Source organism: Lonchura striata, chromosome 3, assembly GCF_046129695.1.
Source record: "Lonchura striata isolate bLonStr1 chromosome 3, bLonStr1.mat, whole genome shotgun sequence".
In the NCBI taxonomy this organism is placed as follows: Eukaryota; Metazoa; Chordata; class Aves; order Passeriformes; family Estrildidae; genus Lonchura; species Lonchura striata.
Window position 1 is genome coordinate 17,856,817 of NC_134605.1, and position 15,465 is coordinate 17,872,281.

The 15,465-nt window shown below is 46.9% G+C and overlaps 1 protein-coding gene across 1 annotated transcript in view; it reads right to left on the reverse strand.

Annotated features, from left to right (window-relative positions):
* Window positions 1-15,317, reverse strand: part of ITPKB (inositol-trisphosphate 3-kinase B) — a 65,198-nt gene extending 49,881 nt beyond the window's left edge. The window contains exon 1 of the mRNA XM_021537000.3: window positions 14,258-15,317. Coding sequence (XP_021392675.2) covers window positions 14,258-15,166 — 909 coding nt within the window. The 5' untranslated portion in view covers window positions 15,167-15,317. The remainder of the gene's footprint in view (window positions 1-14,257) is intronic.
* Window positions 15,318-15,465: the final 148 nt, after the last annotated feature.

Below are 15,465 nucleotides of genomic sequence, written 5' to 3' on the forward strand. Positions count from 1 at the left end.
CCCAAGCAAGGAACTTCATTGCACAGTATACGGAAAATGTTGCTGTAATGCAAACCTCTGTTTTCTGACAATAGCCAGTAAAGCCACTTTCCTCCCTCAATTTTGTATCCTGGAAATATTCTAATTCTGTTTGTTACGCCATCAGTAGTTCTAGCTAGTTTTCCAAAGGCAACTGCTCTCCACAAGACCATCAGCATGTTGTACGCAACCTTCAGAACTGCCCTCCTGATGTGATTTCACTGAAGTGTTTCCTGCAGATGGAGCGCCTGGGAACAGCCCACCAGCTGGAATGCAACTCACACAACATCCTGGCCTTTGCTCTGAGGATTAATTCCCTTTAAACATATAATATCTCTAAGGGTATGCTAAAAAGAAGAATATACTTGCTTTCCTCCTCGTGGGGGAGCAAGGACACATACCCATCAGCTGGAAAGGGGAAAAATGAACACTGCAGAATCTTAATTCAAGAGGCAAACTGGGGAATATGTCAGCATATCAGATGAGAGTAAATTGAAATCCAAATACCATTAGAGCTGCTAGAGAATGCTTGGCATCACTTCACACAGCGCCTCCGCACCATTCAATGCCAAGGTGGTTTGGGATGGCTCAACAACCCTGCCTGGTATTTTCTGGGACCTATCACAGCCTAAGATTCCTTGCTGAAAGATGTATACAACCTTCCACAGGTCGTCCAAATGCAGTCGCTCACTTCAAAAGTTGCTGCCTTCTCACTTTAATATAATCAAAGCTGTACTCCCATCTCCTGGCAGCTGCTTGAGTCAAAGACCTGTGAATCACTTCTATAAGTAGAAAAAGTAATTAGTTTTAAAGTGTGTTTTGTATGAACTATTGACAGGGAAGGAGTGTGGGCCCTCTTGTGCAGTTTGTACGGTCCTTGCTCTTCCGTGACTGCCTGTATCTCTTCCTGCACCCCTGCCTCTGGATTCAGCTGGGAGAGAGGGGACTTCGAGTTTTGGTGGGGACACAAGAGTCAAGCACCACCTGCTCCCCCAGGCCTCATGACACGCATACAAACAGGAAGGCAGATTTTGCTTTAGTTGTGTATGGGCTTTTTGTTTCAGCTGGGGCAGGGAGGGAGCACTGGTGTTCTCCGATTGTTCCAGGCAAGCTGAATCGGCTTACACACTCTGCCCTCCTGGCCTTTCTTTCCATTCAGCCCCATTCTCGAGCCAGAGAAGCAGCTCTTTCAACAGGCCCTTTGCCCTCTCCTGCAGTTTTCACGTGAGCTCTGCCTTGTTCTCACAGCCCCCAGCTCTTGCAGTCTTCAGGTGGCTGAGACTCTGAGTTTTCATTTTTTTAAAAAAGTTCATTTCTAGGCTTCTGCCTTGCAGAGAACAGATTGAAAATTTGTCCCGAGTGTGACTTATAGTCATAGAAACCAGGAAAATAATCAAATAAGCCCAGCATTTCCAAAAACCCTGAAACTTTTGGTAGTTTTTAAGGCAATCCTCGTTGTTTTCTGGGAGAGTTTGAGTTGGCAACATTTGAACAGTAAATGCATGATCGAGGGAATTGCATCGCTGATGTACTCACTGGCCTTGACTCCTCATCCTGCTACAGGTCTTGATCCCTGCCCTCTCTACTGCTGGGGGACCCTGAGCCACCACAGAAAGTATCAGAGTGATCCCATCAGGGAGCACAGCCTGCTCTGATGTTCAGCCACTGCCAACCCCTCTCCTCTATCATAAAAACATCCATATCCTGTCCACACTATGAGATCCATCTTTCAGTAACACTCAGATTACAGCAGGTCACAGAAATGCTTACAGATCTATCTGTTTCAGGTGAAACCCAGGATTCTCCCATGAATGGAAAAGATCTTTCCTATGGCCCCTGCCCCAAAGGGGCTGATGTTAAGAAGTTTGCCATCCCACACTGTAGCATCTATTCTCTTCCTCTTTTGTGCCCAAACCCTCCCAAGGCACGGAGAAGAGGGGCTCAGGAGACAATGAAGGTAAATCTCAGCAAAGGAGGTTCCACTCAGTCACCAAGGGATGAGGAAATGGCACAAGGTGTCTCAGCCAGCCAGAAAACACAGCAGGGAACAGTTAACTCGACTATGGCTCATCGTACAGCAAACACGTGTGTTCCTTCCCCTCTGCCTGGGGAAACTCTGTGGCACGTTCTGGCTACAGCAAAGTGATTACCAGCTATTTGCTCATTTTCCTTTAATGAATCAGTTGAATGAGACTAGTGTGAGTGTCAGGGGAGTGAAAGTCTGTCATTCAGCTGTCTGCAAACTCCGGCTTCTCTGAAGATTTCTAGATCAGATTTCAGGGCCTCAGGAGTTTGAGTTATTTTTCTAAATGAGGTTCAACACTGCATTTCCGAGGAAGATGCCAGTTATCTACAAAACCTACAGCTCTTATTAATTTGATACCACAGGTTTCAGTCTGAATCACAGCAATGTGTGGTTGACCTCAGAATAAACTAAAGTACTTGCTCCATGGCATTCAACTTAAAGGTTGGCCAGCATGGGAGCTGGATTTATTTTTTAACATCAGAGCTCAATCAAAAAACATGGGGAGAGGAGATGTTCAGGTTAGGCTGGACACAGCTATGATCATGGGGCTGTGAAAGGAAAACTCCACAATGTCTCATCTGGAGCCAAAGCAAAAGGAGTTGTTTCATTTTGGGTTATGAAATCCTAAAAAACCTTTTCTCTTCTCTTCTTTCAATGTGTTTTAGTGGTGAGGTCAACTTTTAAGTGAAAAGTGCCATTTTGAATCAAATCTGCATTTCAAATACTTGCAAAACATAAACAAACCATCCCCAGAATGAAACAGTTCATTCTGAAAGTGTCAGAATGACATGCACTTCTATTTTTAACATCTCTCCTTCTTCCCCCACCTCTGTATTTTTTTCTAGGCCAGAACTATTCAGAAAATGTGTTTGAATTTGTGAACCATTTTGACTCCCCCTCTCCCCTGACATTTGCTGGAAAATCTATTCTTTGCCAAAAAACTGTTCTTACAGATCCAGCCAGCTCCTACAATCTCCTGTCCTGCCAGAGTTTGTCTGGATGCATCTGAGGCTCTGACTGCCCTTGGGACACAGCATGGATGGTTCAGAGGAAGAGCAGGCCAGGAGGGCAAACCTCAGCCTCTGTCCAGGCAGTGATGGGCTCTGAAAGAGCTCTGAGCCTCCCTCTCTTGAGGCTGAACACAGAGTAGGGCTCCAACAGAGGCCACCACACAGAAGGAGTTCCTCATCAGGCTATGGCTTCTGGGTATGAGGGGAGAGCTTGGAGTTTTGGCTCTGTTGGAAAAATCCTGCATTCAAAAACCAGGTCCCTGAAGGTTAAGTGGATGTGTCATAAAGGATTGGAGCTGTCTCCTACCAAGGTTACAGAAAATTTAGCTTTGGATTCAGTCAAGACACTAAAGCTCTGAGCCTTGCAATGTCATGTAGAAGTTTGATTCTTCATAGCCTGGCCATTCACAGAACAATTTATGTCTTTACAGTGTAAGTGTAAATGCTACTGCTCCTATTTGTGAATGTTTTGCTGCTACCCTGAAACTTTTAGTGAGTGGAAAACTTGGATCTCTTTCAGTCTTCACATCCAACCTATCTGTAAGTCTTGCAGATTTTTTCAGGAATAGCATCCCTAAAAGAGTCTTTCCAGCCTATCCACCCAAATAAAGTCCACTTTCTGGGCTTACCACATCATATCACCATTTCAAAAGCCTTTGCTCTGCAAAGATCCATCAAACTCATTGCTGAAAGATCGCTTTTTGAATCTGTCATTTGGCCCTTCTCCCTATCTTGATTTCTTCTCCTGAGGTGCATCTCTAAGCTCCTTGGCTTTTCTTTCAAGACTGTGATTTATTCTATTCCCATCACTTCTTATTTCAGCACTGAAAGGTCAACTCCTGCATATGCTCAAGCATGAGATCAGCCTATATTAAAGAGGCTCCTCTGAGCTTTCTCCCTTCTGGGAAGGGTTCCCATCCAAAGGAACAAACCTGGAATCTGGAACTGCCTCCTGAGCCGCCCAAATGCTCAAAAACCAAATACCAGAGTTGTCTGGGATGTATGATATGGGGTAGATGATAAAAGACGAGGTGGCATCATGCTACCTCTGCATTTCCCTCTCATTGCCAGCCCAGCATCTGGTCAATGTTTTGGTCACTTGTGACCACCTGGACTTCTCTGTTGCTTTCCTTGGCTCAGAAAAGCCATTCCAGCAACACAGGGTAACATGAAAAAACAGACACCTGAGGAGAGAGGCCAAGTCTTTTCTCCTCAAGATGAGACATAGATGAGGGGCTGCTAATAGAGGAGCTGAGCTACAGTCCAGGCTTCAGACCATTTGTTTTAACCTGCTGAGCAAGGTGGCTCCCATGAGAGCCAGACAACATCAGTTGCTCCCTCCTCTGAGAGAGTCTGGCTCAGTTTGGAGATGCTTTTCTAAAAGCTCATCTTGAATATGAGTTTTACACAATTTTTTTTGTCAGCAATTGTACATCTTGCTCAAAAGCTGTGACACGCACTGTTTGTGTGTGAAGGTGGGAATGTGACATCCAGCTTCTGTTTGCTTTGCAAAAAGATCAAGGTTAGTTCCCACTCCACTAAAAGCACGGAAGGGAAACACAGGATTTGTCAAGCAGAGATAAACTGAATTGAGAACGTTTTATACACAAATTCCTAGGAGAAGGTTAAAACAATGGAGCTGGGAGAGTACACTTGTCAAGGCTTTTTCAAACAATCCTTTTTCCCATATTCTTTTAAAATACAACAGTAATTCAGGTGGATAGAGATAAGCCACAGTTCTAAAATCTCTTTCCTTTGTTTCCTTTCTGGCAGCCTTGGTCCCCACCCCAGCAAGACATTCCTCCCAGGAACCCCAGGGTGGAGGGCTGTCAGCTCTAAGTAAATATGGCTCCAAGGAGAGATAATAATTAACTCCCTCTTTCTGAAGCTGCTTTGGCAATTACAGTTCCAAGTGCCTCCTACTCCTGTGACCACATGCCTTGCTTCCAAGGTGTATCTATTAATGGCAGCCCAAGACTATTTAGAATTGCTGCCCAGGGGTGCAGGCCCGGAAAGGGCACAATGAGATGCTGGGACTGAAAGGCCAATGCAGTGATGCTCATGTCTTCCCCTCCCACTTGGAGGAACTGCCCATCCCTTCTTCTGCTGCCATAACAAACACCTACCTGGGCTGTGCACACTGGCTGTTATCCCACACTCCATCTGCAACAGCACCCAGAAGTAGGAATACCACCCTGGGGCTGTTCATGGTCATTTTGTGTGGGTACCCAGGGCAGTAAGAGGTACGAGGTGATGCTGAACTGGCCTCAGTGCAGCTAAGATGATGCTGAACAGGCATGGATAAAAAAAAAATATATATATTTTGGCTCCATTTCAGAGTTCAAAGAAATATTTGAGCCTATGGGCACTGATTCAGGCTCATCTCTAATTATGTCCCTAGTTCAGCCTTTAAAACCAGTTCTTTAGTCCTCAGTAAGGGTCACTTCACAGTTGTTATTACAGTTTCTTGCCAATCTGTTGCTGGATTTTCCACTTGACATTATTAAGGGATTAAATTGTTTGTCTCATCATCTTTTATCTGTCCTGTTCAGTTTCCTAAAAACAGACTTTAGCCAGACCAGAAAAGATAGGAGGGAAAAAAAAGCCCAGCATTTTCAAGATATAATCATGGTCTTGGATTTGCCATTATTATTGTTTAAATTTATTACTTTGGATTTGTAAACTTTGCTGACTCCTTTAATCTGAAATGTATTAAAGAAAGCACTAAACATTACAACAAGTCATTGGATTACACTGCACCGATTCAGCTACAGCTGTGGAAGAAATATATAACAGGAGATCCCGTGGAGTTATACATTTCTGACTGAGTTCATCAATTGCCATAGAGAAGACAAAAACAAATGTAGCTGAGCCTGGAAAGAATGTTGCTAAAATTGGAGAAACATTTAATGTGAGTAGCCTAGGGGTGCAATAACTTTGCCTGTAATTTAACAAAACCCACCCACATAAAACATACCAAGAGAGATTACAGATTGGACTCTTTGATCTGCAGTCTGCCAAGAAAGCAAACCTGACTTTTTTCCCCTTCCTGCAGATGCAGGTTTAAACGGTCCCTGCAGAGTGTTAAATATATATTACCCATAATAGCAACCATATTACATTTGGACACGTTGCTAACTCCCCAACTGGCTGCTCTATACCTTGCCTGCAGTGGGAGGACACCCCTGGATAACTAATGGAGTTTGTAGCTGCCAGCAAAGCAATTCCTATGGTCCACATGCTGAGAAGGAGCCTGCTCACCTCCTCCTCACTCCCACCCCTTCTTGGAGCCCTGGTCTCTTCTCTTTTGAGAGGTACACCTGGGCTTGTACTTAAGTACCCCTTTAATGAAAATGTTTTGAATGTGTTTAGCTCAATGGGATAAAACTATTCCTACGCCTTCCCAAAATGCAGGTCTGCAACCAGCTCAGTGGTGAGCTGAAGGCCAGCCTTGGCTCCTGCCCTTCTCCCAAGTGGTAGGGATCAGATTGTTTAGCAAGAAATGAGAGAAAAACACCCAACCCTAAAATGCAGTTCCCAAAAAGCCTCCCTGCAGAACTTTCCATTTATAAACCTCCTGTCTCCAAAGGCTCTGAGGTACCGTACCTGTGAACGAGCAAACCCCCCTAGAGGGACTGCATCTCTGTTTCATTAATTCAGCCTAAGGTTGGATTTACCACAAGATGTAACTGGATACATGCAGGACTGAGCACTTCGAAAAACAATCAAGGACCAAACCTGCAGCATGCTCCCGCTGGCTTCAGCGGAGCTACAACAGCTTTTATCAGCGTTTTATCTGACCCTAACAAAAGGAGCCAATTGTTTAGCAAAGGAAGAGGGCTCTTTGATTCTATCTTGCTGCAGATGAATTGCCCAAGCAAGGGCAAAGGGACAGGAAGCAAAGGGGGAGGAGAAGGAGCTGATGCTGAAGGTAGGTGCTGCCATTGCTTAGCCCTTGCTAAACAGCCCCTTCTGCAAATGCTGATGGGGCGGGAGGAAAGAGATGCATCATCTCCTTGCCATTGCCATTCGACCAAAATGTTGTGCTGATTATTCCTGGTGTAGATATACTGGTTCTAATTCTGGCTGCAGGGAGTTTTGTGACAGCAAAGACTGCAGGCCCCGTGAGACCTCCCTCTGCTTTGCAAAGTACAGGAACCCTATTGTCCAAAATCCCAAGTACAAGACTTAAAAGTCAAGGATACAACCCTGGGAAAAACTCACATCGATTAAGTGAGGTCCATGCCACAGCAACCTCAGGTGCTGACATCTCTGCAAATCAAGTGTGTGAAGCTAACAGTGAAGAGACAACCTGATTCTGTTCTTTGAATTTAACTCATTAAAATGTCTGCAGGCATGTCCCTCCTGAGAACATCTATGTCTTTCACAGAGACGAGGGATGCTTTACTATTACTTAAAACCACAACAGTGCAGAATGCTAATGAAGTTCCTGTTGTGTAGCACTGATCAGATACTACACTGTACTGCTTACAAGAAGTAGTTGTAAGTGCTAAGCACTTGTTGTTTTACCCCCTACTTCTCCCCCCAAAAGCAATCCTTGTGTTTTGACCAGCAATAAATCTTATATCTAAAAGAAGAATTGAATTCCTTCTACTGGCTTGTCCCTTTTCCCATGTCATTAATGAAAAGAACTTTCTTTACTATAAAAAAAAGAAAAATCACTTCTTTCTTTTCACGGCTGAAATGTATGAAAAGACTGAAATAAATATCAAGAGAGGGAAGAGTCTAACATGGGTCTCAGCAGCCTACAGCAGCTCCTAATTCCAATATTACCGTCTCCGGGAAATTAAGGTCACAAACCACTCTGAAAATGCAACCCATGGCTGACAGCAGCGATGAGGATCTCTACAGGCACACAGCTGTGACAGCAGCTCTGGGCTGAACTCCCACCGTGCCTGGGAAAGAAGGAACTACAGCCTGCATTTTCCAAAGGCTTCCACCAATTCCCAGTGCGTTCACAGTGCACACACCCAGACTGAAACTTGCAGCTGGAGACCCTGAACTTCTGAATGTACCTGCACCAATTCATGTTGAAAAGCACTGCTGGATGATCATCCTGCTACAGAGCAAGCTGAATTTTGCTGCCTAAACACTGACTTAAAAGCCAATCATGGGCACTTGCTTTTGAGGCTGGTAGACCTCAGACTGAATCAGCGTTCTGAACTACTTGGAGCCATTGTGCAGGCTATGCATGACCTGGGTTTTTTTAGGAATAAAAGTGAAATTCCAATAAATTTTCTAGAAGAGATTCAGAAACAGATTCCTCTGTCTTAAAGCAAACTCTTTGGCTAGTTTTCAAGATCCCATTAGAGTAAGAGACAAGAAATCTACTTTAGGAGAACCTTAGGATGCCTGAGGAGACACCCAGCAAGGCTAAGCAAGATGAATGCCATAAAAGGGCCATTTCAAGTGACACAGCAAGTGTGGAAGCCAGCATTTCCCAAAAAGTCACATTTAAGAAAAGGGATTAGGCTGCAAAATTACTCAGTGATTTGAAAATGTTAACATTTAGTTTTCACTGTCTGTTAAATATTAACATATCTTTCTTAGAAAGCTTGGCTGGGCTTCACTGGAAGAAAGCAGGTCAAATTTACTGCACAGATTTACCTACCGGTATAAACAAAATAATCTCTAACCATTACAGAAGACTAATCGTAGCTGAAGCAACATTTAATGTCATACATAGATGCCATCATTTCTGTAGTGAGCTAGAACAGAATTACATGTAAAGAAAACATTAGCTCAGCAGTGGCTTTCAGCCATCACATGGCACATGAGAACTCAGTGCTGCACTAATATTTTCTTCACATGCAAATCTGTCCTAACACATTATAGAGATAATATGGAAAACATGAGACAGGTGCTGACTACAGTTTGAGTTTTGTCATTGCAAGTCTCTAAAAAGGTGGAGACAAAACTCTGAAGTTTCCACTGATCCATGAAATTCACTCTGCGGACATTCAGTTTTCCATCCAAAGGATTCAAACAGGCAAGCTCCTGACATCCTGCAATTCCCACCAGAAGAGGTGGAAGTCTGGCTCTTTCCAGAGCTGGAGACCCTAAGGATGATGGGCCTAAATGTTTGTTCTTCCTGCACCTCAGAAATATGGGGGGTGATTTATTTCACCACTTTAATGGATGCTTTCAGCATGAAATTTTTTGAGAAACAAAATATGCAAGACAGCAGCTGTGCTAGCAAGTAAGTCCCTCTATGAAAAGGATCTGCTTTGTGCCATGTAATTCCTGCCCTGTCAATCACAGAGAATGTGCACAGAGAAGAAACCCTTCCCAACGACCTTAAAAGTGCTGATGAAAACAGACTTGAAGTAGCACCATATGTCTCTCATTGGGTTATGGCAGCATCTTCACTTAGCCTCTGTGGGTGGAAGCCCATAAAAAAGCTGTTTATTCCCTGAGCAGGTCACGTGAGTAGGTAGAGGACTAGCTATGGAATAGGGAGTGATGCTTTGTGAAGTCCCTGGAGTCCACAGCCTCCATCCATAAAGAGCCTGAAGCTCTGCCCAGCCCGCAGATGAGGGTGTCCTCATCTCATCCCAGCAGGTAGAACACGCCGTGCTGCCAGGTATGCAGAGCATGGTGTTCTGAAAGGGGAAACACAGAGATGCCCACCTCATTCCCCTCTCTCCCCTAGTCTTCCTGCAGCAGGGAGACGCCATCCTTTGGCAGCTTACCAGGTGTGCCAAGCATCTTCCCTTTCAAGGACGTGGATTACTAAAAGAACAGTTGCTCTTCTGAGTAAGCCACCAGGGCCCTAATGCACCAGACATTATATTGATACTAAATCAGAGATACCACTCATAAGCTTAGGAGCTTTTAAGACAAACACAGTGGGAGTAAAGAGTGAAACATAAAAACACAGTTGGCATAAAGATATATATTCACAGGGCTTGCATGTATCACCATAGCCATGTGGTCATGGTTTCTGTTACACGGAGACTTCCTGATCACAGCGACAGCTTGGAAAGAGAATGAAAGCATATTTAATTTGATTGATTTTTATAGGAACAAATCAGGACTCCTGTTGTCAGCTTATGCCTTGGAACATCCCAAAGAGAAATAAGCAAAGGTCCCAGAGGCCCTTGGCTGACACTAGCCCTATCTAAACTTGGCTCCTTTCAAGACTGCATTAACAGCCATTGTGAGTCAAACAAATAAATCAATTAAAAGAATGCCTGTCATCAGCACTGCCATTAGCTTTTTCCAAAAGTTCTTGCCATTTCGCACAGGTTAATGGAAGTCTCTTATTCTGAGAAGTCTACTCGGCCTGCTGAAAGAAGCAGAAGTTTCACAGAGTACCAAGTCCCTTGATTACTATTCTGCTGTACATCCTTGCATTTCCACAGCGGCTGTGGGAAAGCCAGGAAGAGGAACACTGCAGTGTCTTGCACTGTTTTTCCAGGAAGGGGTTGCTTTCCCCCCCGACATGTCATTTTTCTATAGTACGTGCTTGCTTGCACAGTTTCTGCCTTTCCTCCCACTTGTCTGTTGCTTTGTCTCCAGCTGCAGAGAAGCTGACAAACTAGGGAGTCTTTAGGTCAATGACAAGGACTCGCTAATGACCAGCTTTGGAATATCTTTTGCTTACGGGGAGCAGCCAGTTTCCAAGAGTGGGACAAGTCTCCTGTTGCAGAGTACATCCTGGTTATCAGCCGTCCTTTGGGAAAAGCCAACAGAGCCTCCAGAATGGACAAACTCATACACTGCTCTTTTTCCAGTCAAGAAGTCAGTGGGAGCCACAACTAGAACATATCTTATTTTAGGTGTGAAATCTCCTCAAGAGACTGGGCTGCCATTTCAGGCTACCTGTGCCACTCAGAACCTGGGACAAAGGAGCACCTTCTCACTTCCCTACACACCCAACCTGCGTGATCAGCCAGGAGGGGAGAAGTTCTCCCCCCCAGCATAAGACAGCGGTGGAGGCAGGTGCCTCCCAACAGTCCTCCAACATCCTCCTGCCTCAGATGGTTGGTGAGCACAGGCCTCAGACCAGTCCTTCCCCAAAGTGCCCGTGTTGGTGACAGGGGGTGTGCACAGAGTGCTCCCCTGCGGCATTTCCAAACCACAGTGTCCCCATCCCAGCATGCTGCCTGGACAGCCCGTCCCTCCCACACAACCTGAAAAGTGCAATCGCTCTGAGAGTCTCTAAAACCTCGGGAGCATCAATAAACAAGTGTGGGGTTTCTCCGGCAACAGCCCACAGCCCGGGGAAAGCCACAGCTGCAAAAGCCCTTACGTGGAAGTTTACTCAGACCTTAAGTGGGTTTGCAATTAAACAGCAAAACACATTGCTCTTACTGTCACTGCACTTCACAAGTCTGCAACCACCATGGCAGGGTCACTGTTCCCCGCTTCTGTGCAGCCACTGAGCACCAGAGTGCTCCAGGGACAGGGAAAGCACTGAGCAAACTGTTCCAACAGACATAGAGCCCGTTTCACTCACAGAGCTGCTCCAGGTCACAGTGTCCAAAAATGTGGCCACAATACCTCCTTCCCTTTCACTTGGCAACATAATTTTCTTACTGGCCAATTTTCAGGCCTGAACACAAACAAAGTTTCCTACCTGAAGTACAAATGGAGGACGAGTCCATGCCAGCCGGAGGGATCTGCCTGTTTCCCCGGGATGTCAGGAGGAACTACAATAGACCGCCGGACATCCCTAACAGATTTGCTAAACCAGACAGCCTCCAAAAAGGAAGGGCAGGAGCAGGCTAGCTGTTTATCAAATCTGTAAACATGCTATGTGAGATGTGCAGCACAGACTGTATCTGCAGCAGGAGCTGCTTTCCTGCCACTCCTCATTACCTCTCCTCTAGGTAGAACAGCCTCCCCTGCGCCAGCAGTGCCCAGTGCACACAGGCAGGGCTCTCTGCCTGCCCTGCATTTATCTACTCAACCCACAGGCACCCAGAGGCACCTTGCTGGTTTCTCTCAGCCAAGGTCTCCCAGGATTTGACTAAAAGCACAAGTTGTGGAGAGAGCTTCTCACACATTCCCTCTCATTACACAACTCATTTCCAGACCATGTGCGTTGTTGAAAGGAAATAATGAGTTCATGAAAACAAATGAGTGTGCAACCTGACACTGCTTCAGTAGCTGCCTTCTGCTGTCCTTACGGATTTACAAGATACTGCCAACCAGTACACAAAGCTGGGTGTTATTTATAAGAAATCAATTTTGAATTACTGGGCATTTGCACATGATCCTGCTGAGAAGTTCACTATAACCTGCCAAAGTCAGTGATCAGCCCTGCATGGGACCTGTGGAGCCCAGTGGAAAGTATCATTGTAAATTAGCCTCGCTGCTCCTGCTGAGTCTCCAGCGCTGAAACACAAAATCAAGTGCACTTCCTTAGGCTGCCTGACACATTTTGGACCAGATCTTCATCTCGTTTAGCCTGAGTAGTCCCGTGGAGCCCAGCAGTTACTCTTATCTTAGACCTGATCTGAGCTCACTCTCATCCAGACCTTTTAGCAATACAAATGAGCCTTGCCTGTTCACTGCTGAGCCACCGGCCTGGCTGAGCTCACTGGAGGCCATAGGAGGTTGTGCAGTGTCAGCTTGAGGCTCCAGGAAGCTTTCCACAGGAACATCAGGCATGCTTTTGCCCATCAATGAACTGTTTTCAGCAGCAAATCAGTGGGATCTGGCACTAGGAACAGTCATTAGCACAGAGAATGGAGCAGAGATTACTACAGCTCATGCACATAGAACCAGCAGAATTTAATCAGCAGAGGGATTGTAGCAGCTCCCAAAGGGAACAAGCTGATTCATCAGTTCAGAGCCCCAAAATACAAAACTGTCTGCAAACATGATGAACTACAGACTCATAACTTCTTTAACTGCTTTTACTCAGCTGCTGCTCCATCCTGAGCAGAACTGAACCTAGATTATTGGAATAGGACAAAAGGAATACGAAAGAAAAGACACTTATTTCAGCCTGCTGAGTGTTTTACAAACCACAGTCTCAGTTCTTCCAAGTTTGATGCCTTCACTTAGATGTTTCTCTGCACTAGTTTTCCTTGAGTCATTGAGCTCAACAGGAGTTTCACTACCATGTGTCTACAGGAAACTAAACATAGTGAAATACATCATTGAAAGTTCATGAGCCCTTATTAAACTCTTTAAACTAAGGAGCCACTGGGTTGTCCTGCATGTTCCAACGTTTGCCATTGGGAAGCTCCGGTGCTGGGCTCAAATCATTGTAATGTCTCAGATCTGGATGATAACAGAGACCATGTGCTGGTTGGAGAACCTTGTGATGGGTGCCCTGCACTGGGTTAAAGTGGTTCAAAGCCCTCTGGACAACTGGTGTGAGAGCTCAGAGCAAAGCACGCTCTGTGTGATGCACTCACACATGCAATGAACTACCCTAGCAACACAAAAAATCCCATGACTGTCTCATGCCTTTGGAGAATGCCACAGAGCTCTCCTCTCTGAGGATAACTTTTTTCTCTAAGGGTAACACAACACTGATGATTTCTCTTGCCTTAAGCCTCACAACCAGCTCCACAACAAAGATCCCAAAACAAATGAACTTAATATAAATACCTAATAAAAATATGCTTACCTAAAATATAAAAATGTGCTTTTTACCACAAGCCAAAAGTTTTATTCAAAAGGGGAATTACCAGAAATTCTAGAGCATTTTGCTTCTGTGTGAAAGACACAGAGACATTGTGGTGATGGGCATCACTATAAACCTGAACAGACAGTTGGCCCACACAGTTTCAACTCCAGGGAGGGAATAAATTCTCCCTCAGGCTCATGTAAACCATGGGAAACCTCCAGCACCCAGGAAAGCTGTGCTGAAGAAAAACTGAAGCTCACAACCACATGTCAGCTGAAGGCTGCAGTCCATGGATGTATTTTAAGCATGCTGGCAGGCAGCTTTGCAGCACCAGGGAAGCTCTGCAAGGACTGTGCACAATGAAACAGGTACCACTACTCTCTCATGAGAGTATTTTCCAGCTAGGAACCTCTTACCCCTCTTCCAAGTCTGAAAGCTTTTCATGTGAGGGAAAGCAAGCACCAATGAGCAAGAGTAAAGTTTCTCTGCAGAACTCTGCTGCAAGAGACCTCTGCCCACCTGCTGCAGCTGTGCCTCAGAGCAGGGATGCTGCCACCCTTCATCCCACCTCCCGAGGGCTGGTGCAAGACTCACCACTCGGGGCTTCTGCTGGTCCAGGGTCTGCAGGAAGGCCGGGGTCTGGTCCAGGGTGCGCTCAGGGTCACTGGAGATGTCCTCCTCAGACTCCTCCCAGGACGAGGAGAAGCCAGTGGAAGATGCTGAGGATGATGAGAGCTTCCGGACGGGCAGGCTGCCAGGGGGCACGGCACCCACCTCCTCCTCTGGGCCCCCCAGGTCTGTGACAATGACGGCAGGGATGCTGCCACCGATGGCTGGGTGCTGGCCCTTAAGTCCTGTGGGGACCACCACCACCTCCTCTTGCCGTGGTGCAGGCCCTGACTGCTCCAGGGGGCTGCTGCTCTCTGCCAGCTCCACCATCATCACTGGCCTCCTGCAGGGCTCTGCAGTGCCCAGACAAACTTGCACCCCACCAGCATCAGGGGCCTCGCTCTCTCCAAGGGCTCGTGGCCGGGGTCCAGTTCCAAGTCCCACCACTGGTGCCGTGGGGCTGGCCGGACGGGACCGGGCCAGCCGGGGGCTCCGGGGTGGCTGGGAGGCAGAGCTGTGTGCCTGGATGTGTGCCTCGAAGAGCCCCACTTTCTGGTTCACCTGCACATTGTGCAGCTCCCGTTGAAGCTGCCGTGCCATGGGGGGTTCTGGCTGTCCCTCTTCACCTCGGCTGCCCCGCCGCCCCCCGGGGCTGCCTGGCTGCCGCAGGGGCTCCTCAGGTGGTGGGAAGAGGAAAGCGGGGCCACAGCGTGGGGAGCGGGGCGGCACCGGGGCCGGGCTGAAGACAGGGAGCGAGCCGCAGCTGCCGGGCGTCTCCGGACCCCTGGGCAGCACTTGTCCGGGAGGAGGCGGCGTCTTGCTCCGGCCGCTTGTCACCTCGCTGTTGCTATTCATCATCACCAAGCTATTGAGCGCATAGCAGTACACGGCCATAGTAGTCAGCCGGGGAGCACAGGGGGGCCGTCGCCACTGCCACCTCGGCACTCAGGCTCTGCGGGGCTGCCCTGGGTCTCTCCACGACGGGACCAGCAGCATCGCCAGCAGGAAAAGGGGGAGCTGGGCTGGCCCCGGCCCGCAGCTTCATAAAACGGGACAGCTGAGGAGAGAGAAGCAGTTAGAGTAGTTCTGTGCCCTCCCTCAGCTCACCATCCAGCTGGGCACAGAGCGTGCCAGACTCTTCCCCTCCTGTGTGCCCCTCCCACCTGTATGCATCCCCAGTGTGTCACCCGTGG